The sequence below is a fragment of the Artibeus jamaicensis genome, unplaced genomic scaffold (genome assembly GCF_021234435.1).
Source record: "Artibeus jamaicensis isolate MK-2021 breed Jamaican fruit bat unplaced genomic scaffold, CSHL_Jam_final contig_473, whole genome shotgun sequence".
Lineage (NCBI taxonomy): Eukaryota > Metazoa > Chordata > Mammalia > Chiroptera > Phyllostomidae > Artibeus > Artibeus jamaicensis.
In genome coordinates this window covers 1163277-1186613 of record NW_026521851.1, presented here as the reverse complement: position 1 = coordinate 1186613, position 23337 = coordinate 1163277, and the positions used below count along the sequence as shown (strand labels likewise).

At 35.9% G+C, this 23337-nt stretch overlaps 1 protein-coding gene across 7 annotated transcripts in view; it reads left to right on the top strand.

Moving 5' to 3' along the window:
- The window catches only part of ARID4B (AT-rich interaction domain 4B), a 146859-nt gene that overhangs the window by 53647 nt on the left and 69875 nt on the right, over positions 1-23337 (top strand). For all 7 annotated transcript variants that reach the window (XM_053667866.1, XM_037167982.2, XM_053667867.1 and 4 more), the window contains exons 3-6: positions 9613-9723; positions 14493-14558; positions 18028-18118; positions 20847-20926. In XM_053667866.1, the coding sequence (XP_053523841.1) occupies positions 9613-9723; positions 14493-14558; positions 18028-18118; positions 20847-20926 (348 nt within the window). The remainder of the gene's footprint in view (positions 1-9612; positions 9724-14492; positions 14559-18027; positions 18119-20846; positions 20927-23337) is intronic.

The following is a 23337-nucleotide window of genomic DNA, read 5'->3' as shown; positions in this document are numbered from 1 at the left end:
AGGGTGTGTACAGATCGATGATTCCTTAAAGCAGATGCATTTGCGTTTGAATAAAGTTTTGACTTAACGAACAAGGTAATAAAATTAACCTGAGGGCAAAATAAATTGGCTCTGTTTGTCTTATATGAGGAAGGCACCTTTGCTTTTTAAGTACATCTTAGAATAATGTCTTAAATACAGTAGGGACTTCATAAATGTGCTCCCCAGTTTATTTCTCTCTTACCTCTTTGCTGATGGTGAGCATCTAGTTGGAATGTCTATTTTGAGTCATTTAAACTTGTAGAAAAATGCAGATACTTTCTGTTAATATCTATGAATACACATGCATCTCTCTGGTTAATAGATGTGGATCTAAATCCCATGGAGTAACTGAAATTTTAGGAGGAATGTTAAGAAATATAGATAGTGTTCAGAGAATATTTTTTATTTGGAGGAAAGGGTTGATTTTTTTTTAATATACCAGAACTTTTGCAATTTAGTTTTATAAAAAAGTAACTCATAAAGATGGGTAAAGAACATAAGTCAGCAGTTCATAGAAAAAGATACGCAAATGGCCAAAAAATATATAGTACTTTTAAAAATAATTTATTTTCATCTTGGCTGGTGTGGCTCAGTGGACAGAAAGGTCGCTGATTCGATTCCTAGTGTGAGGGCACATGCCTGGGTTGCAGGGTAGGTCCCCAGTTGGGGGCGTGAGAGAGGCAGTGTATCTCTGGCACATTGATGTTTCTCTCCCTCTCTTTCTCCCTCCCTTCCCATCTCTCCAAAAATAAATATATAAATCTTTTTAAAAAAACCTTTAAAATAATTTACTTTCAAATAACTTCAAATTTATAATACAGACAATTCATATAATCTATCATTAACCTTAAAATTTTTGAGAGCAAGCTTCAGAGATGATGTCCTGAGCACCCCAAATACTCTGCTGTATAATTCCCAACAGAAAGGACACTCTTCCCCCTCCCCTGCACTTAGCCCTGTGAGTAAATCAGCATTGCTGCACCACTGCCATCTCTCCACAGAACCCTTTCAGATTTCACCAACTCCCCTAAGAGTGTCTCCTTTTATTTATTTATTTTTTGCCTCTCTGGTGCCCGGTCTATCCAGGAATACTTGTTGAATTTGATTATCATGTGTCTGCAGACTACTTCAGTCTAAAAATGTTTCCCAGTGTTCCCATATGGTCACTTCCTCATGTCCTTCAGGAATACAGATCTTACATTCCGTAGCATAACTTCAACCTGGGTCTATCTGATTTTTCTCATTATTAAGGTCACTGTTGGCAGAGGTATACCACAGAAAGGAAGCTTTTTATTCTCATTGTATCACATTATTCCACCACTGATAATTGAGTGATATTCCACGATTGTGCCAGGATCCTGTTCTTCATCAGAACTTTGCTGATCAGTTTAGCATCTATTAACAACTCTGCTACATTTTTAACATTAACATTTTACTATAAGGAGGAACTTTCTCTTTTCTCCATTTATTTATTCAGCATTTATTCATTTATGTTTCAGTATGGGCTCATGGATGCTGGTTTAATTGATTGGGTGGTAATTTGTTATTAATTTTTTAAACTGAGGTTTAATTTACTAAAATGGAATACATACATCTTAAATCAATTAGTTTTGACATATGTATACATCCCTAACCAGATAACAGGACAACCAGTATTTATTTTAACGCTCAAAAGTTTCCCCCTTCGGGCCATTAGGAGTCCCTTCAAGGTGACTCCAGGTCCCTTTGAAATGTCACCATCATTCATTGAGCATTTCCTTACTTTCTGGCACAGGGTGTTTCAGATTCTTCTTGTAATTTCACTGCCTAACTTTGAAATCAGCTCTTTTTCCAAGGACACCTGGTTCTTTTAACTGCGTGATAGGATTTAGAAATCAGGAAAGCGTTGCTATGCTTTTTGTTAGAGGGCTGTCAGATGGTCTGAGGCCTTAATTGGCGGACAGTTAGGAACATGTATGAATGTGTATATATTCACACATACACAGAGACATTCAAATATATATGCACGTACATATGTACATTTGTTAATACTGTTCATTTTTCTCTGTGTATGTGTTATCTATCATACAACCAGCATTCACATTTCTAACTTCAGTCCAATACCTTAGACTTCCTTATAGCCTTTCCTCTTCCTTTCTTTTAAATTTCTTTGGCAGTGAGAAACATGGCCCTACTATGCTCAGTGTATTTACTTGGTCAGTCAATTTGCTTATTTGGTCATTGTGGCAAATCTTCCTGTCATGCTGCACATTTCCTCTGTCCCTACCCAGCTCCTCCCATGTCTTCGGCCACAGGGATTGCCTGTAGTCCCTGTGGTTTCCATGTGGCTCCCACACAATTTTCTGTGCCTTGTATACTCAGCTAGCTTCTGCACCATGACCTCCTGTGCCTCTCCAACCCTTACCCTGCACCACCCTGTGTCCTAGGACCCCATGAAAAGGAAGAGAGTATAATCAGATTGCATGGTTTTATTGCCTCGTGAGCCCATTTTTGTATGTCCTAAAAAACTGTGCACTTAAATTTTAAGCTTAGTTTTTACACCACATCCTTTGGTATATTAGGTGTATTTTTTCATTCATTCATTTGAAATGAATGTTATGATTATCTCCATTGTGGTTTTAATGCTTCTTTGAGATTGTCATACACAAAAAGGTCATTTTTTATAGATTTATTTGTGTGTTTAAGTACATTTATTTACTGGAGATTTTAGCATCAGATTTAGCACTCTTATTTCCTGATTCTCCTGGATGCATTGCTACTGCCTAGTAACCAGTTTGAATGCTAACTCTTTTAAAGAAACAATCTCAATAAAATGTCTGCTAGCATGTTTTGCTTTTTAATAAATAGATCTTGAATAACTGAATATTTCCTAGGCAATGTCAACATCAGCTGTTTGGAGAATCGAGTCAGTATCTCTCTTTCTACAGTGTTTCGTGTGTTGGTGCACTGCAGCCCGAGGCACTGTAGTGATCACTGTTGGTTCATTTGTGCACTTATATGTTTCCCTGACATTTTGGCTTCTTGAAGGATTAGTATTCACCATAGCTAATTTAAAGTTGCTTATGCTTTATAGTGTTTCCATGGAATTCAATGGTTTTTAGGTGCCAGTGAGGACATTTGGTAGGTTGACTAGAAAAATAATTGTTTAAGCAACACTGATAACTGTGAGGTAGCTGTTGCCTTGACAACTAGAAAACTGTTCTGTTTGCTAAACAAAGGGATGGTAATTTAGTAGTGTAATTTCCTTTTGGCATGGAGGTGCTACATAAAACATTTTATTTTAACCTCTGTGGTGGTCCATATTATTGACCGAAATCAGAGACGCAGAACAAAAAGAGAAGGTAAGAGGTTTTTTGATTTGTTTTTGGTTATATACATGTTTACCTTACCACAGTAGGTGTTGATAAAAGGACTACTCTTTGTTAATCAGCTCACTTTGTGTATCTCTACTTGGACCAAAGTACAGTAGACTCAGAATAGTTGTATACATATAGTCTTATCTTTCTGCCACACTAAAGGGTTGTGGTACACTTCCTTATGGAGCACCCTCACCAGCACTTAACCTGTCTCACTATAGAATGCAACATGATTATTTCTGAATTGAATAAAGGGGATAATATTTAAATACCCCCCTCATATATGCACACAGTTGTACTGGCATCTGCTGTTTATGTGGTATCTTTTTTTGTAGAGGACTTAAACTTTTTTTTAACTCATATTTTTTTCCCAGATTAGTAAGTAATAACAACACACTTGATCTGACACTGTATGCTGTGCCCTGTACTTTTCATGTAACATCTCAGTCCTCATCCCTGTGAGATCAAGATCACTGTTGTTATCCTGAGGCACAGAGGTCCTGGCTCAAGGTCATCTAGCTACTAGGTGTAGAATTGATCCTAAACATATAATTCAGGAGTCCGTGATCTTAATTACTCTATTATACTGATTCTCATTAATACAATCATTCCAAATACATTGGAGAATACAGAAAAATATTAGTGAGAAAATTCAAAATAACACATAATCCCATTTGCTACTTTTATTGTTTTTGATGAAATAATATAACATCTGGGGTTTCCTTTAAAATGATCAAGAGGGGGTTTTTTTGAAAGAATGGGTAGGGGGTATAGATGAGACAAACATGTCTGAGTTAATTATTGTAGGAACCAGATTATGAATATATGGGGGATTTATTAATATAGTTTTGTTCCTTAGATTACATTTTTTCTAATGACATTTTTATTCATTCATTCATTCATTTCTTAAGGGGATTTATTTATTTATTTATTAGAGATTTTATTTATTTACTTTTAGAGAGAAGAGAAGGGAAGGAGAAAAAGGGGGAGAGAAACATCAATGTGTGGTTGCACTCCATTCTAGGGACCTGGCGTAGAACCCAGGCATGTGCCCTGACTGGGAACCAAACTGGCAGCACTTTGGTTGGCAAGCCTGCTCTCAATCCACTGAGCTATACCAGCCAGGGCTAGAATACATTTTAAAAGGCAAAGGATACATGCCAACTGCAAAAAAAAAACCAAACAAAAAAAGGAACATTTTAAAATTATTATTTTTAACAGCTTATTTTTATTATATTTTTTCAGTACCACTTACTCCCCTTTATACATTCTTCCACCTCCACCAACCCCCACCCCTTATGCAGAAAGAACCTTTTAAAAAATAAGAACATTTTGAATAAAATATTTTCATACACATCTTCATTTTACTACTCCCTTTCCCATAGGTTAACTCTTTAACTGTTATTTCTGTCTTTATGATGTATGTTTTTTTCTATATGTATAATAACTGTTTAACTCTCCTTATGATGTATGTTTTTTCTCTTTTTTTAATTTAATTATTGTTCAAGTACAGTTTTCTGTCTTTTACTTCCATCCCAGCCCACCCCCACCCCCTTTTTTTTCTATATGTGTAATATATACATGTACCTTTGATTATTTCGGCACATCCAGGAGTAGGAAAAAGTATACCATTTTAAAGACATATACATATTACGAAATATCTTATGGTATGTTTTCATTAGATTTAGTACTGAAAAATATATTCTGAGGAGTGTTGACATTAGTTGAAACAAGGGAAGTGGTTTAACTTTTAACTTGCACTTACGATCAGCAGTTATTTAAAATGAGATTTTGCATTTTAAGAAGAAAAATGTCAGGGTGTCAAATCTGAATTTACATTAGTTTGATTGCCCACATTGAGTGTTTTATAATACTACTAATAATTGTTAACAGCTAAATAATTCAGGCATTGTAACTGATGGTTTCTAATGTTGACCATATTTTCCTGATGTCAAAACAAGTTTAGGGAGGGTCAGTAGTGTATGAAAACATACCAAATTACGTTGAGGAAAGAGCTAGGATTAGGATCCCATGCTTTGAAAGCCTGTGCTATTAGTCTGCTTTATATTATCCCATGCTATACTCTGATAGAGTGATAATTTATGCTCTGGTAAAACTACACAAACATCTGAGCATGTAGAATATGGATTTTGTTTTTCTGTACAAAATCTCATTCATATTTTGGTTAGCATAGTTTTACTTCTAGATGATTGTGTGTCTTAAAATGTCCCATTTTGACCACCTTTGTAACCACAGTGCTTTGGTATGGGCTTGTTAAACAAAAGTACGCAGAACAAGTAATGATGAGAATTTAGAAACAAAGAAGTAACTTACCTAGTGTGGTCCAAAAAGTAATAGAGGCAGAAGATCGGAACATAGATATTTGCTCTTCCTATGCTCTTTTTAACAAATTAGCACTGCTCTAGCAATGAATTTATTATACATTTGGAATATTTTTCCCTTTGCAAGTTTTGTTTTCTTTTTCTTTTTTAAATATATTTTATTGATTATGCCATTACAGTTGTTCTCTTCCCCCCTTTCATTCCCCTCCATCCTACGCACCCTTTCCCCCTCCATTCCTCCCCTTTAGTTTATGTCCACGTGTCTCAAGTTCTTTAGATTCTATATTTCCCATACTATTCTTGTCCTCCCCCTATCTATTTTCTACCTACCATCTATGCTACTTATTTTCTGTACCTTCTCCCCCCTTCTCTTTCTCCCACTCCCCTGTTGCTAACCCTCCATGTGATCTTCATTTCTGTGGTTCTGCTCCTGATCTAGCTGTCCTCTTAGTTTGCTTTTGTTTTAGGTGTGGTTGTTAATAACTGTGAGTTTGCTGTCCTTTCACTGTTCATGTTTCTTTAACTTCTTTTTCTTAGATAAGTCCCTTTAACATTTCATATAATAAGGGCTTGGTGATGATGAACTCCTTGAATTTGATCTTATCTGAGAAGCACCTTATCTGTCCTTCCATTCTAAATGAAAGTTTTGCTGGATAGAGCAATCTTGGTTGTAGGTCTTTGGATTTCATGACTTGGAATACCTCTTTCCAGCCCCTTCTTGCCTGGAAAGTCTCTTTTGAGAGTATGTGGGGGAGGGGTCAAAGAGGAGCAATGGCGGTTCCCTTTTCTGCTTCCTGTCACTGGGACCTGTGCGGTCTGTCTCACTGCTCGTTCCTTTGCCTGGTTTATCTGCGTGTGAGTGTGTGATTGTGGTCAGCCTGCCGCCTTGCGCCCTCACTGGATCTACCCATTGCTACCCCACACCTGGGATCCGCCCTAGGTTGCCTGCGCACCTGGGTTGGTCCCAGGCATCTTTCCTGCCTGACCCTGCTCTGCCACTAGCTCCGCCCCTGTTACCGGTCTGGCTGAGTGGTTGGTTGGTGTTGGACTTCCGTATTCCATATAGTTCAATTTTCTGTGTTTTGGTTGCGTTTTTGTTACTGAAACTTTGTTGTCTTTAAACTTGGTTGTGCCAAGAGGCACGGTGTTTCCACCTACGCCTCCATCTTGGCGGGAAGTGCAAGTTTTTTTTCCTAATAGACATATTCTTTTTTTCTCTTTGCAAGTTTTTTCTAATAGACATATGCTTTTTTTTTTTTTTAAAAAAAAAGATTTTATTTATTTATTTTTAGAAAGAGGAGAAGGGAGGGAGAAGAAAGAGGGAGAGAAATGTCGATGTGCAAAAGATACATCAACCAGTTGCCTCTCTCATACACCCAACTTGGGGCCTAGACCGCAATCTAGGCATGTGCCATGACCGGGAGTCAAACCAGCAACCTTTCTGGCGGGTGTTCAGTCCACTGAGCCACACCAGCCAGGGCTAGACATATTCTTTATATGCCTTGCTAATTTCTTTTCATGTGTTCTAGCTTGAAGGGTGGAAAGTGTTACCCTTCAAAATACCAATTTGCCTCCACAATATTTGAGGTAGTAATTATTTTTTTCTGTCAACATGATTTTCATTTTTTTGTACGAATAGATGGGCTTAGTTTGGAGGGAAAGCATCCCCTCTGTCAAAATCAGATGGAGCAAATCTGTTTAATAAGCATACTTATAGTTTGCTGTAGTGGGAATTTTGCCAGTGTTTAATATGAATATTAATGAAAAGAATTCATAAATCGGTTTCTGCGTACTAGTAATCCAAATATATTACTATTTTTTCCCTCTTTTTGTTAAAATTTTTTCTGTAATAAAAATATCTGATAAGTTTATTTATTCCTGAGTAGGCACAAATGTATAACTTTTAGCTGATTTCTTGTTCTCATCTGTGTTTCACAATTTCTGGTTCTTTATCACTTACTTTAACTATATTTGCCTGTGAAAATAAAATTTTACTGGCTACTAAGGTGCAAACCATGTTAATGGGAGTGGTTGCAAGTTGTGGGCGCTAATGAGCCTGTATAATGAAGATTATCCCACCGTTTGGGTTTTCATGTCTTAAAATTTTTTCTCAAAATTTCTGAGTGAAGTTCCATGATTTACTTCATATTCTTGCTAAAATAAAGCCACTAGCTCGTCTGGAATGTAACCATATTTTCACCAAGGAAAATTATATTTTAGGAGGGCTGAGGGAGGTAGGTAAAGTAGAAATGCATTTATTGTTAACTTTAAATGCAAGAGCAATGCAAAGTTACAATTGTAGCTAATTAATGATATCTTCAAATTTAAAAAGTAGTAATGCAGAAGTGTAGAAAAAAATCTTCATGAGAATACACTTCTGTTAGAGCATAAGTGGATTGAAATACAGGCATTTTCCTAAGTAGATTTTAAAAGTTGTATACCTGATGTATTTCATGTTTCTTTATTCTTTCTTTTTTAAAAAAGATTTTATTTATTTATTTCTAGAGAGGGGAGGTAAGGGAGGGAGAGAAACATCATTGTGCGAGAAACACATCAATCGGTTGCCCATCACGTACCCCCCAGTGGGGGCCTGCCCCACAACCCAGGCATGTGCCCTGACCGGGAATGGAACTGGCAACCCTTAAGTTTGCAGGCTGTCACTCAGTCCACTGAGCCACACCAGCCAGGGCTCTTCTTTATTCTTAATGGTTAGGTTGCCATTAAGAAGGTTGGCCTGATATTTTTTGTTGTAGCACCCTTGTGTTGGTTTATGTAATACTTCCCCCACCTTTAAAAAGGACTATTAAAATTATTTGATATACTGATGGGCACTTATATAGCATTAGAATATCTTTTTTCTTTTTGAGATGTTAGCCACAACTCTTAGGGGTAAATTTAAGATCCAAATGAAATTGATATTTCATTATTTGTTGTTGTATGACAGTGTTTTCTGTCATAGGTGTTCTTCTTAATATTTTATGGGATTTCTTTAAGATGGTAATGTTAATAGGAGGGGGAAAATGTTCTTTGGACAAATAAATTGGGAAATAATGAGGCAGAGTGGGAATTCATTCAGTAATTCAGTTTCTTTTTGGTGGAACTTCTTGGGATATTAGTTTTCCTTAAAACACTTTGATAAAAGCTACTTTTTATACAATCTTTCTTTGGTTATAGAATTGATGAATATAAGCAGGACTCCTTAGAAATGTAGATCCTATGCAGAAATTTACCTGATTGTAAAAAGTCAGAACAGCTAGATTAGGACTGTTAAAACCTAAATCACAAGTAGGGGGGACTAAAATACTATTTACTCTGGAAGGATAAACAAACAGCGAACTCATGCCCCAAAGCATTTGGGACATTTTGGCTAATTTTTATTTGAAACCTCCCAGATTGGATTTTGTAGTTTGAATACATGTCTCCCCATGTCCCTTTTATGCCATTCTATCTAAGAATTGTCTAGTTAGGGATATAACAAACTATTCTCATTTTGGGTGCTTGTAAAGACATACCCTATTTTAAAAGAAAAATTTCTCAGACTTTGAACTTTAAGAACCTGTCTTGAGGTTATTTAGTAAATACATATTTGACTGGATGGTGGAGGGAGGAGGGGGAAGGAATGGTATACACTTGTGACTGAATGAATTCATATTATGGAGCGTGTGTATTTTATATAGAGGAAAATGTGCTTTTATATTTTATGTGATGTACATTTATGCATTTAGATAGACTTGATACACACTTTATTTATTTTTAGGGTATTTTATAGATTGTTCTTACTAACAAATACATTCTCTAATTTCCATGGCTATAACAGGATTGGATCTGCCCTTCTGAGGTCTGAGTGTGGGAAAGAATTAGAGAGTTTAAATCTGATTTCTTTGCATTTTTAGGCCCTTGATGAGCCTCCCTATTTGACAGTGGGCACTGATGTGAGTGCTAAATACAGAGGAGCTTTTTGTGAAGCCAAGATCAAGACAGCAAAAAGACTGGTCAAAGTCAAGGTACAGTATATGTAGATTTTATAAGTTGCGTGTTCAGTATTTGATATTTAAACTTCAGTTTGGTGAGTACATTTAATAATTTGTTTGCAGGATGAGTTTAGTTTCTAGGAGTAATGGTTGTAAAAATACCTGAAAAAAAGCATTGTGATTTTTTCAGTATTCCAATTGGAATGCAATTAGATTCGTAGTACAGTTGGCATTTTTTAATGTCACTTTACTATATAGATTTGTTATTGTTTGTTTTGTTAGCATTTTACAGCTGGAAAGGACCCTAGAAGTCACATTTTGTTTGATTCCCAGGCCCACGCTCAATCCACTGAGCTACACCAGCCAGGGCAGAAGTCACATTTTGGATTGGCCAAAATGTTAATTTGTATTTTTCTCCATAAGATGGCTCTGGTAGAGCTTAGTTGTCTTTTAATTTCATTTGAAACAATTTTGTTAGTTTGTTACAACTGTCATATCAGCGTGTATTTTATTTTTTAAAGATTTTATTTATTTTTTAGAGAGGGGGAAGGGAAGTAGAAAGAAAGGGAGAGAAACGTCAATGTGTGGTTGCCCTTCACGTGCCCCTCACTGGGGACCTGGCCCACAAGCCAGCCATGTGCCCTGACTGGGAATTGAACCAGCAACCCTTTGGTTTGCAGGCCTGTGCTCAATCCACTGAACTACATCAGTCGGGGTTCAGCATGCATTTAAAAGAAAACTTATTAAAATTGGTGAATTTTGTATATATATATATATGTGTGTGTTTTTTTAAAGATTTTATTTGTTTATTTTTAGAGAGGGGGGAAGGGGAGGAGAAAGGGAGGGAGAGAAGAAATATCAATGTGTGGTTGCCCACTGGGGACCTGGCCCACAAGCCAGGCAGGTGCCCTGACTGGATATTGAACTGGCGACCCTTTGGTTCAGGCCTCCACTGAGCCACATCAGCCAGGGCAAAATTGGTGAATTTTTATGTAGCCATTTTAATATTGAAAATGGAAGAAAATGCACAGCATATTTGGCATATTATGCTCGATTATTTCAAGAAAGGTAAAAATGCCACTGAAATACAAAAAGACTTGCGCAATGTATAGGAAAGGAGCTTTTGACTGATTGAACGTGTCAGAAGTGGTTTGCAAAGTTTTGTGCTGGAGATTTCTCTCTAGATGTTGCTCCACAGCTAGGTAGACCAGTTAAAATTGATGGCAGTCATATCAAGACATTGAGAACAATCTGTGTTATACCATGCAAGAGGTAGCTGACATACTCAAAATACTCAAATCATTTTATTGGTAAAAATGAAAAATGTGTCTTTTATTTTACAGAAAAACTAAAAGGCCTTTTGGCCAACTCAGTAGCTTAGTTCCTTAATTTTATTGTAAGAAAAATGAGGCTCATAAAGGGTTAGTGATTTCTCCAAGGCCATTGTAGCAAATGTGGCAGAATGGGAATTATTCTAGTTCATTAATTTTAAGACCCTCTCCTCCATTTTATTCATGGTATTGAGATGCGATTTATAATTGATGGTGCCTTAGGTAACTGAATTATGGTAGATCTAGTTAGTTGTTGAATTTTTATTCTCTGCCTTCTTGAAAATTCTTTCTAGAATATTTGTGTTTTTTGTCTCTGATAATAACAGAAAAAGAATGGTAACTGTTTACATTTTAATAACCTACTAGTATTGAAAATATGGGCCAAGTCAAATATTTGAAGGTAGATATTTATTTGTCAGCTATTTACTGAGTGGCAAAACTTGCAAGGAACTCTGTTAGGTAAGGAAGGGGAGGTATGAAGATGACTTCTCAGGGATTAATAGTCCAGATGAGCAGATACCCTGTAAAACATTGGTTTAACTATCACCAATTAAACAGGCCTTAGAGGTGTTGCACTTCCAGTACAGAGGATCACTGTCCCTTCTGGAGCTTCTTCCATGCCCATGTTCCTTTCTTTCTCCATCCGTCTATCCCTCCCTCCCTCTCTCCCTCTCTCTTTCCCTCCCCCCTTCCTTCCTTCCCTCCTTTTCTTCTGTGTTTAAATAAAGCTTCCTTGGTGATTCTAATTTTTATACTCCCTAGTTAAGAACTGTGGTGATAAGGCCTTTTAACAGTAAGCCTGTAAGATGTTAGTCTAGGGCTCACCCTACCTTCAGCTTTCCCGTGCCTGGCGCCTGTGAGCTCTTTTGTGATTTTAGTATGTGGGTACTCTTACAGTCCTGTTACAGAGAGAGACATTTCCTGTTCTGACTTCACACCCTGGTGTTTCCTGAACGCTCCTTTTTTTGTTTTCACTATTATCTTAGAAATGAAGAGAAAGGTTGCTACCAGTTTTCTCACTCTCAGGGACAGGGCTAATACTAGCACATGTAACACCTTAGTGTGAATTAGACAGAAACCCTGCTTCCCAGTGGAGAGCCTCCTTAGCAGAGCTGGAGGTCCACATGAGCACTTTTGTGCTAGTTAGAAAAAGGTGTTCCCTTTGGGTAGGAAAACAATGTTACTCCAGGACCCATGCTTTGGTCTGCAGAGCACAGACTAGATTTTAGCCTGGAATTGCGATCTCAGCTGGCGTTTCTGTAATGAATGAACTGGCTAGATGACATGTAGCAGTTGTGCCATTTCTTTCTATTAATAAAAGAAAGAAAACTGCCTCTGTTGATAGCACAGAGTAGCAAGTACTACCTTGTGCCTTATAAATAATGGGCATCTAAAAATTGTTGGCCCTGGCTGGTAGCTCCGTTGGTTAAAGCATTGTTTGATACAGCAAGATTGCGGGTTTGATCCCTGGTCAGGGCACATACAAGAGTCAACCAATGAATGCATCAGTAAGTGGAACAACAAAATCCATCTCACGCACTCCCTCCCTCCCCTTTCCTCTTTTTGTGTAAAAATCAGTCAATAAAAAACATTAAAATTTGATTTTTTTTGGCTGCTCCACAGTCTGTTTATAATTTGTCCCAACCGGGTAGAGTGTCGTTCGAATCACTAAGGTTGTAGGTTTGGTCTCTGGTGAGGACACAGGCAAGGGTCAACCAATGAATGTTTCAAGGGATAAAAGAGTGAGTCATTGTTTCTCTCTCTTCTCTGTCTCTCTCTCTCTGAGGTCAATAAATAAACTTTTTTAAACAATAAAGTCTGTTCATAATGGAAACTTAATGGTTTTCTCAACAAATAATGGTACTATATTTTTTACCAGTTTTATTTATTTATAATTCAAAGTTAGTAAATTTTGCAACAATTTGTTGATAAGCTTCTTTACCACCAGTTTTTATTATATGGAGCATTTACTATGTGCTAAGCACTATATAAAGTATTGAAACTCTAGTGTTAAGACCCAGTCTCCATCCTTAAGTAGCTTAGAGTCACAGTGGCTTAAGTGACACAGTTGCCTAAACATGTTATCTATCTGTCTGTCTGTCTGTCTATCTGTTTAATTTTTTGTCCTTTCATTTTTCCTAAAGAGAGGGGAAGGGAGGGAAGAAGTTGAGGGAGATAAACGTTAATAGGTGCCTCTTGTATATACCCCAGCCAGAGACTGAATTTGCAACCCAGGCATGTGTCCTGACTGGAACTTGAATCCATGGTCTTTTGATCTGCTGGATGATGCCCAGTCAGCCAGGACTAAACACGCAATTTTTAAAAAAGGGCTTTTGTGAGGCGGAAGCACCTTCATTGCTCCTTTCATAGCTGGTTGTGAGCCTGTTAATGGTTTAATTCCTGTAAGAACTCTAGCACTGTATAGGGAAAACAACTTTTTCTGTACTGAATACTGGAAGCTATCTTGTTTTTCACCAGCTAAATATTTAAACTTGAACCCTTTATTTTAGTCTACTGTCCTCACATCAGGTTTTCCGTTCTCTGGTTTCTATACTGATATAGAGAGTACAGTAAAGTTCTGGAACTAGACTGCTTGAGTTTGAAAATTAACCTCCACCATGTAGCAGTTCTGGTATCTTGGATCAGTTACTACTTATACATTTTGTTCCTCAGTTTTCCTATCATCAGAATGAGAACAATCATACCTACCTAATAAGGTTGTTGTGAAGATTAGATGTTCGATGCTTGAGCCTGATACTTAACTCTCATTGCTATTCAGCAGTTCATTGCTACTGCTTATTAGACCATCACAAAATGGTATATATTAGACCCTTGAACAACATAGATTTGAACTGCGTGGATCCACTTATATGTGGGTTTTTTCTATAAATACTGTAAATGGATTTTCTGGTTTTTTTACGATTTTTCTTAACTTTTTTCCACTCTAGCCTCCTGTATTGTATGAATGCAATGTGTAATACATATAACATACAGAATTTATATTAATCAGCTGTTTATGTTATTGGTAAAGCTTCTTTCTGGTCATCAGCCAGTGATTAGTAGTTATGTTTTGGGTGAGTCAGAAGTTAATACATGTATTTTCAACTGCAGGGGGTTCTGGTACCCCAGCCCCTTTGCTGCTGTGCAGGGTCAGCTGTAGTGCCTGTGGCCTTAGATCTCCACCTCTTTCTTCCTCATATTTTAGAAAAAGAAATTATGCAGCTAACCTAATAACTAGTAGTATTGAATAAAGTATGATATGTGAAACATCAAGTAATTTAAACTTGATGTTTAGGGAAGTTGTTTAAATAATAAAATTTTCAGTTAATCTACTCAGGGATTGAGATTTTATATAAAGTAGGCAGATCTTAGTTTAGATTACTTGTAATAAAAATGAGTTCATGTATTGATAAGCTTGTGTTGCTCTTGTATGTGTGTCTGTGTGTGGCTAATTAAATTTATAATCTCTAGGTAACATTTAGGCATGATTCTTCAACAGTGGAAGTTCAAGATGACCACATAAAGGGCCCACTAAAGGTAATTTATTTATTTGTTTGTTTGTTTGTTTGTTTATTTATTAATGCCAGTGCTTCAATGGGGAACATTAGTACTTATATTTGGTCATTTCTTTTTAATTCATTGAGTAGTTTGTTAATGAGTTGATAAATAGGTATTCTTTCTAAATAGATTAATAGAAAAAAAGTAGATTTAATGCTCAGTAAAGCCTGATAAGATAGATAGTAAAACCGAACTGTTCAGAAACCAAATGAACGTCAAGGAAGCACTGACTGCTTTTTATTTACATACCTGTTCAGCCTCACCATGTTTCACCGACTTTTAGTGAATGATGGATTTTCCAGAATTAGTAGGTGATGTAATCCATTTACATCATTAAGATTAAGTGAGGTATGTTCTATGATGATGTGAAAAGTGGGAAAAACAAAACCCTCAAGAGCGTTTAACTCTTTGGAGCAACTGCTCACAAATGAAATTTTGGGGGAGAGTCATCAGGCAATTGTAAGTGATGAACATGTTTATACGTGCAGATAGTTTTATTTCTTTGTTTTATTTTTGGTCACTGGCCAGAGAAATAAGTGCTGCTTAACTTTCTTGCTTACGATTTAGCGAGTCAAAGGGAATGTGTGGGTGGCTTACCATTTGCTCTTTGGTTTTTTTCAAATGTCTGAAAATGGACATTGGCTTGGTTGGGTAAATTTAAAGGAATGCTAACAGAATTGAAGAAACATTTGTAAACGCAAGAAAAATCCTTTATTCATGAAGCCGTAGTTTTAAGAGGTTTAATTGATGTGTGTATGTATCAGTTTTTGTTTGTAGTTGATTTAAACACTTAATTGGATCTACAGGGCATAGGTACCTTGCATATGTATTAAGTACTATGGCATACTAAAACGTTTAAGTTTTTTGCATTTTGCCTTATATAAATTACTTTCCATTTTCATTTTGTAGGTGCTATTTTTAATATTACATGCGCAAGTTTGTCACTTGAGGACAGAAAGACAAAAACATGCCCACTTATGACATTAGCCACCATTTATGTAGTAGTCAGTGTGTGCTAGTAGTAGGCATCTTTCGCATGCATTATCTTTTATAATCCTTATAAATCCTTATAGAAGAGGAAATTGAAGGAAGTAATCTGACCAAGGTCTTGCTGCCAGTAATGGGAGAACCAAAACTCTGCATGCTCACAGCCAATGTAATTGAAGCACTGTGCTCTCTGGATGTTCAGGATACATACACCTCCATGCTTTGTTTGTGTTTTTGCCTTATACACATAGTTTGTAGCCACCCGACTCGCCTGTTCACTGGGCAGAGGCCAGCTGGGAGCATCTACAAAAAATGTTCAGTGTTGTGAAGGGATAGAACTGGCAACTACTTTATATCTTCCGGAGTCTTTCTCTCCTTCTGCTTCAGCTTCTTTGTAGCATAGTTGATTTATTTTACTGGTTGGTTTTATTAAAATTAAAAATTATTTGTGATTTATTAAAATTATTTTTGATTAAAACTTAGAGAACCATTTTGATTTTGACATAGGCAAGCATGTTAAAATGTGGTTTCAAGATTGTTAAAATATTTTTTACTATAGATTTTTGTATGTAGATTGTTCCTTAATACACTTTGTAGCTTTCTGTCAACTGATAGAAAACATCAGCATTTGGGTAAATGGTTCTGTTAGAGAAAATAAAAGTAATGGTCATTTGATCAAAATTTATTTTTAATGAGTTCACATGAAAATAATACCTAAACCACTTGAGTATTAAATTAAAAAGTCATACCATGTATTTTTTGACTGCAGTCATTTTATGTAAGTTCTGTTAATTCTGTGGAGTTCCCCCCCCCCCCCCGTGGGCATCATGTGGGGTTAACAGTCTCTTCTCTGAACAAGTTAATTTTGTTAACACTGCGAAGACCATATATATTTTATTTTATTTTTATTGAGGTATAATTGATATTACATTATATTAGTTTTAGGTGCATAACATAATGGTTCTGTTTTTGTATGCATTTCAAACTGTTCATCACAATTAATGTAGTTAACATCAACCACATGTAATTACCGAATATTTTCTTGTTGACATGGATTTTAAAAATTGTTTTGTGATCAACTTTCAAGTATGTGATACAGTATCACTGACTGTAATCACCATGCTATAAATTACATCCTCTTGACTTATTTTATAATTGGAATTTTGTACCTTTTGACCCTCTTCACTAATCCCCCACCACCACCCTTGTGGCAACCCCCAATCTGTTCTCTGTAGCTGTGAGCTTGGCTCATTCGTTTAGGTTCCACACACTAGTGATCTGTGTTTGTTCTTCTCTGCCTGACATTTCATGTATTTCACTTTTGCACATATTATCTTCTCTAATTTTCTTGATGTTCTCAAGTACCATCCATGTTACATGGCAGGATTTCCTATTTTGTGGCTAAATAGTTACATATACACACTACCTATTTAAAGCTTTATTCATCGTATCACTGGACACCTAGGTTGCTCCCATGGCTTCTTGACTATTGTAAATAATGTTATATCAAACATGGAAGTGCATATAGCTTTTCAAATTTAGCGTCTTCATTTTTTTTCTAATAAATACCCAGAAGCAGAATTGCTGGACCCTATGGTAGTTTTACTTTTATTTTTTTAATAACTTCCATTGTTTGCTGTAGTGGCTTCTCTAATATACACTCTATCAGCAATGCTCAATGGTTCCCCTTTCGCCACATGCTTGCTGACACTTCTTGTTGATACTAGCCATTCTAGCAGATGTGAGTTACTGTCTTATTTTGGTTGGATGTGCTTTTTCTCTGATGTTTAATGATCACTTTTTCATGTACCCGTTGGCTTTCTATCTGTATGTCTTCGGGAAAATGTCCGTTCGGATTCTCTGCCCATTTTTTTTGTTTGTTTTGCTGTTGAGTTGTATGAGTTCTTTATATATTTTGGATATTAACCCTTTATTAGATGAATGATTTAACAATATTTTCTCCCATTCAGTAGACTGGCTTTTCATTTTCTTGGTAGTTTTCTTTGCTATGCAGAAGCTTTTTAATTTGATGTAGTTATAAAGATCATGTAAATGTAACGCAGCATTGGAGACTTCAAAGTTATTTCTTAATTGTTTCTACCCTTCCCCAGCCTTCTTCAAAGAGGAGTGGTGAGATGGGGCAGGGACCATTTCACATGCAGTGGTTCTGGTTCTCAAAGTGAAGTCTAAGGACCCCAGCTGGTTCCCAGGACCCTTATAGGGCACAACAGACATGAGTGTTTCCATAATAATGCTTAGATATTATTTGCCTTATTACTATGTAGATATTTTTGCTGTTGGTACAAAAACAGTGGTAGATAAAACTGCTGGTACCTCAACACAAATCAAATCAGTAATTTTATTCTTTGCTACCATGCACTCAGTTTTTACAAAATAAAGCCAGTTTTTGTTTTGCTCACTTGTCTTCTAAAAGCTTTTCTAATTTTTTAAAATACTTTAGGTCGGAGCTATTGTGGAAGTGAAGAATCTTGATGGTGCATATCAGGAAGCTGTTATCAATAAATTAACAGATGCAAGTTGGTACACTGTAGGTAAGGGAATAACTCTTTTAAAAATGTATTTTCAAAGATAATACAAACAGAGCAAAGTTTCCTTGATTTACTTTATCCCCTAGTACCACAGACATTATTACTGTTAATGGTTAACTTTCCAGATATTTAAATTTTTATTTCATTAATATGTGCATAACATAATTTGAAATTATTGTATGTATTATACAATTGGATGTCTACTTTTTTTCACTCCAGACAGAGTATACCTTAGAGAATTTTTTCCATCTTTAACTGTTTTTAAATGTACATTTAAGTGTGTTTATCTTGTACAACAGATAGAGGAGTTTATTGGTAGTGCATTTTATGATACTTGATATACCTAGAACTTATTTTCTTTTATTAGTGATATTCCAATGTGGTACCTTTTTCTTTTCTTTTTTTGGCTATTAAAATAAATACTGAATTATGCTGAATTAAGTGTCTTCTGTACATGCACGTTATTCTCTTTCTGTAGTGTGCACATTGAGTTACTAGACAGGGACTGATGTGAAATGTACTTTTAAAACCTCAGTAGTTAGCCTTGGCTGGTGTGACTCAATGGATTGAGTGCTGACCTGCGAACCAAAGGATCGCTGGTTCCATTCCCAGTCAGGACACATGCCTGGGTTGCAGCCGGTCCCCGGGTGGGGGACATGTGAGAGGCAACCACACATTGATGTTTCTCTCCCTCTCTTTCTCCATCCCTTCCTCTGTCTCTAAAAATAAATAAGTAAAATCTTTAAAAAGAAGTAGGTAATGAAAATTGCCTTCTTCAAAGACTATTAATTTATACTCCTCTGAACATTGTATGAGTGCACATGTTTTTTCAATCATTGTCAAAGTTGACAGTTGTAATCTTTTCAATTTTGCCCATCTGGACACAAAATAGTCTCAGAGCTTTGTTTTAATATACCCCTTCCATGATTTACTAGTGAGATTAAACAGCTTTTCACGTGTTTATCAAAAGAAACATTTATATATACTGGGTGGGGGCAAAAGTAGTTTTACAGTTATTCATATGGAAAATAATACAATAATTAACAAAGAATAATAATACAGGAATAAACTGTTTCGTGCACTCACAGCTGTGCTTCTGCCCCACCCTGTATGTTTTGAATTGTTAGCTTATAGTATCTTCCTATAGTATCATCTTTCTCCTCTTAGGAGGGTTATCTCTTTCTTATTATTTTTGGGGTGTGAGTTCTTTATATATCCTGAATATTAATGCATTGCTGCTTTAGTTGCAAGTACTTTTCTCATACTGCTTTACTCTTATCTGTACTATCAGTTTTCATGTCACTTTAGCTGTCACTTCCTTTGTGGTTTAATTTTGAACCTTGTTTAAGAAGACCTTCCTTTCATCACAGTTAAATTTATTTTCCAATGTAGTCTTCAATTTATAGTTTTATTTTTGCTTTACAAACAACTTTTTATTCTACCTATCATTTTTTTTAAATATTCTGAAATACAATCAAATTTCTTTTTTCAAATTTATAGCCGGTTATTCTGGTATTATTTACTGAACGGTCATAGTTTCTACATTTTAATGACCTCAGAGATAAGAGCAAACACCTAATTAAATGTTTTTGGTAATGTCAAAATTTGATGGAGCTTTGAAATAGTACAGATGAGCTTTTATATTTTTGTATATTTTTGTGAGATAAAGAAAAAAACCTGATTAAGAGAGGAAAATTTTTTATTTTTGACACATAAGGAAATATTTAACTTTATATAGGCTCCAAAACTGAGCAATTCTGTGTAGTAAATTTTTATGGTAATTAGGTATGGTTGTTAGTCATAAATGTGGCACTTTTACTATTGAATATTTTAGTTATAGCAGTAAAATAATGTACTAAATTATTTACCCAGCCTTACATAAATGTGAAGTTGTATACAATATTCTCAAGACTTAATTTTGGTATTTAGGTAAAAACTGCTGTTTCTAAAATCAAGGTCTAGCAACATTTTTAAAAATAGAGGTAGTCTCGTCCCATGATTTATGAGTAATGCAGTATATGCTAAAATTATGTCATAAAACATACATATGTTCTGTGTTCATATAAACTTGTAGTAAATTTGGTGGGACACTTTAGGACTTGAAGTACGTAGTTGAAAACTACTTATTTGATGAACCAGGGGTAAGTTCATCTGTCAGGGAACATTTGGCAGTGTCTGGAGACTTTTTGGTTATTACAGCTGGGAAGGGGGTGCTACTGGCATCTAGTGGCCAAGGATGCTATGTGGCGTTGTACTGTGCACAGGCCAGGCCCTGAGAAAACATTACCTGGTCCAGAAGGGTAGTATTGGGGTTGAGAAAATAGGGTTTTAAATAAAAGTAGGGTAATTTTTTAAGGGCAGTCTGAATATATAAACTTGTGCCTTTTCTTAGGTATTTACCAGCAGGAAAGCTTGACTTTCCTTTACCATATTGAGAAGGGTTAATTAGCATTTAAATAGTTTTGTCTTGAAATGCTTACTTATTTTTATTCAGTATTTTCTATTTCAGGGAAGATTTTTTTTAAGGTATATATATATATTTTTGCTAGAAATAGGAAAAGATACTGTATGTTTGAAGTTGTCCATTAGAAAACATAAAATGTAAATTGAATTTTAAATGTAATCTTTTTAAACAGTAGCTCTATTTGCACTCAAAAATTAAATAATTTATATCATCATGTTCACCTTTGAAAAACTCTTCAGTAGTTTCTGCTTTTATCTCTTCCTGTAGTTTTTGACGATGGAGATGAGAAGACACTGAGGCGATCCTCCCTGTGCCTGAAAGGGGAGCGGCATTTCGCGGAGAGTGAAGTAAGTCGTCATTTAATGAGTGAGCATCTGTCTCCTAATAATTGCTACTGTGGGCAGCAAAGTTTTGCTTCCTCAAATCAAGCAGCTTATTTCTTAATCAGAAAAATCCATTGATACATAATACCATTATAATATAATCTGTGAAGCCTGTGTAAGACTTTGTGTTTGAGTGCCAGGTTCTATCTTCTTTTTTGCCCAATGTTTTGTGAGCATTGGTTCACAAAGAAAATACAGTGGGCTTATTTAATTTTTATCGTCAGGTCATTTTTATATAGATTCCTTTAATTTGTAAATGATTATATAAAAGAGATGTCTGATTTATAATTCACTTGAACCCCATTATCATTAAAATATGTAGTTACTTACCACAAGCAATCCCTAGCTACTATAGCTAATAGGTAATATGATTACGGCCTCTCCTTAAAGAAGTCTTGCCTGACTGTTCTTTCTAAAATTGTCCCTTCTTAATTTTGGGGGGTAGGTTTCATTTTCTTTATAGCAGCTATCATTTTCTGACATCCGAATACAAATAGGGGCTTAATTATTTGTTTATTGTCTGCCTTTCGCACTGGAATGTGTCACAAGGGCAGAGGTTTTATGTGTCTTGTTCACTGCTTTGTTCCCAGTTCCTAGAACAGTGTCTGGCACAGAGTAGGAACTGAGTAAGTGTTAGCTGAATGATTAAATGAGGGAAATACATGCACTTCCCGGTGCTCTACAGGTTTACGTACATTACTGCATGTACATTATGAAACAGAAACCGTTATTTTCTTCTACTTACAGATGCTGGTTAGAGCTGGTTCTCAAACCTGTACTTCCTAGTACCAAATCTTTACTCTAAAATGAAAAGGTGTTCTTCAGTTCACCAGGTTTTATAAATCTGTAGTCTGCTGTTCAGAATTTTTAATGGACATATTATTATAAATAGTGTTATATTATCTAGTCCCCCAAGTCTGTAAAAGTTAATGCACAGTGTGCCTCAACCATGATTTTTTTCTAGTCACTATTTAAAACAGTGTTTGGGGGGGACAGTTAATATGACTTATTAAACCACTAGACTTTATTTTATGGGATTTTTTTGGTCGTTTTGAAAATATTTTTTCTTCCCTTACATGATTGAATTTCTATTTCAATTCAGAATCTGTATTATGATTCCAGCCTATCTTTTCAGTCTCATATTCTACCATTTCCTTGTGCATTTCCCTTATAAGCCTACTTGGTATTTCCTGATTGTGGTTTATACTTTGTTTGGCTGCTTCTGAGCCCTGTTCCCTTTAAGGGCACTAGAAACACTTCCTCCTCCGTGATGTCTTTCCTGAGCTTTCTGACCAAATTTGATCTCTTTATCCTTTGATGCTTTTGCCCTTTTCTTATTATTTTATCGTGTTTTGGTTACTTTTAAAATTTTCTCTAGTTGTTATCTTAATAGACTCTCCTTTTTCCAGCAGTATTTTCTACACAAAAGCCTTTGATAAATATTTTTTGAATTAATTGTAAAGGTTTAAATTAGGAAATGCATACAGCTTTAGGGCAGGCAGATACAGTGAATTTGGCTTTTTACACTGATGAAGTAACAATTCTTTCTGAGTTTAGGTAATTCTTAGAAGAAATTTCATTTTCCTTAGTTAGAACATGTATATATACAGTTATAGTGGGTCAGTGAATATAGAAGGCTTGAAAACTTGATTTATCTGTTTCATTAAGGCATGTGTCTTATTTAGTCCAGAAAAATATCTAAAATATTAACTTTGCTTTTGCAGGAGAATTTTAAATTGGAGTAGTTAACAAGACAGTTACAGTGTAAAGTCTGAAGCAGTACAGACAAGTCCCTCGTGGCTCCTCTCGCCTTCTAGGAGGCTCAGTTTTCCTGTGTGCGTCTTACATACAAGGGTGATTGGAATGCTGGCGTAGTTTTCCTTGTCCTGGTCCATATGCCAGGTGCTGTGCCAGGCAGTGGGGCACAAGGGTCACTTAGCACCTGTTAGAGGAGAAAAAGCATTAATCAAACCACTGAACATATTTTAAAATTGTAAATGCATTAACCCCTTAAAGACATGTCCGGGAGTGTATTTGTTTAATCTACCATCTCTATATTTTCCCTTTATTTGATATTTTTAAAAAACAGCTTTTAATTTTTTGCAAGATTACTCAGCATTGTTATTGTAGTAATAACGTTGGCCTCTGAGAGAAAAGCTTCATAATGCTGGCTTTATTTTGGGTCATGTATCCCATCAATAAACCACATACCTAAACAAAGACTTAAATTCACGATTTCCATTAAGAGATCACAGCAGCACTTCAGTCTGCTGGAATTCCAACATTAAAATTGCTGGTTCTGGCCTTGACCAGCTCAGTGAGTGTTGCCTACCACTGACATCTGTCAGAGTAGTTGGGTATTTCTACAGATGATT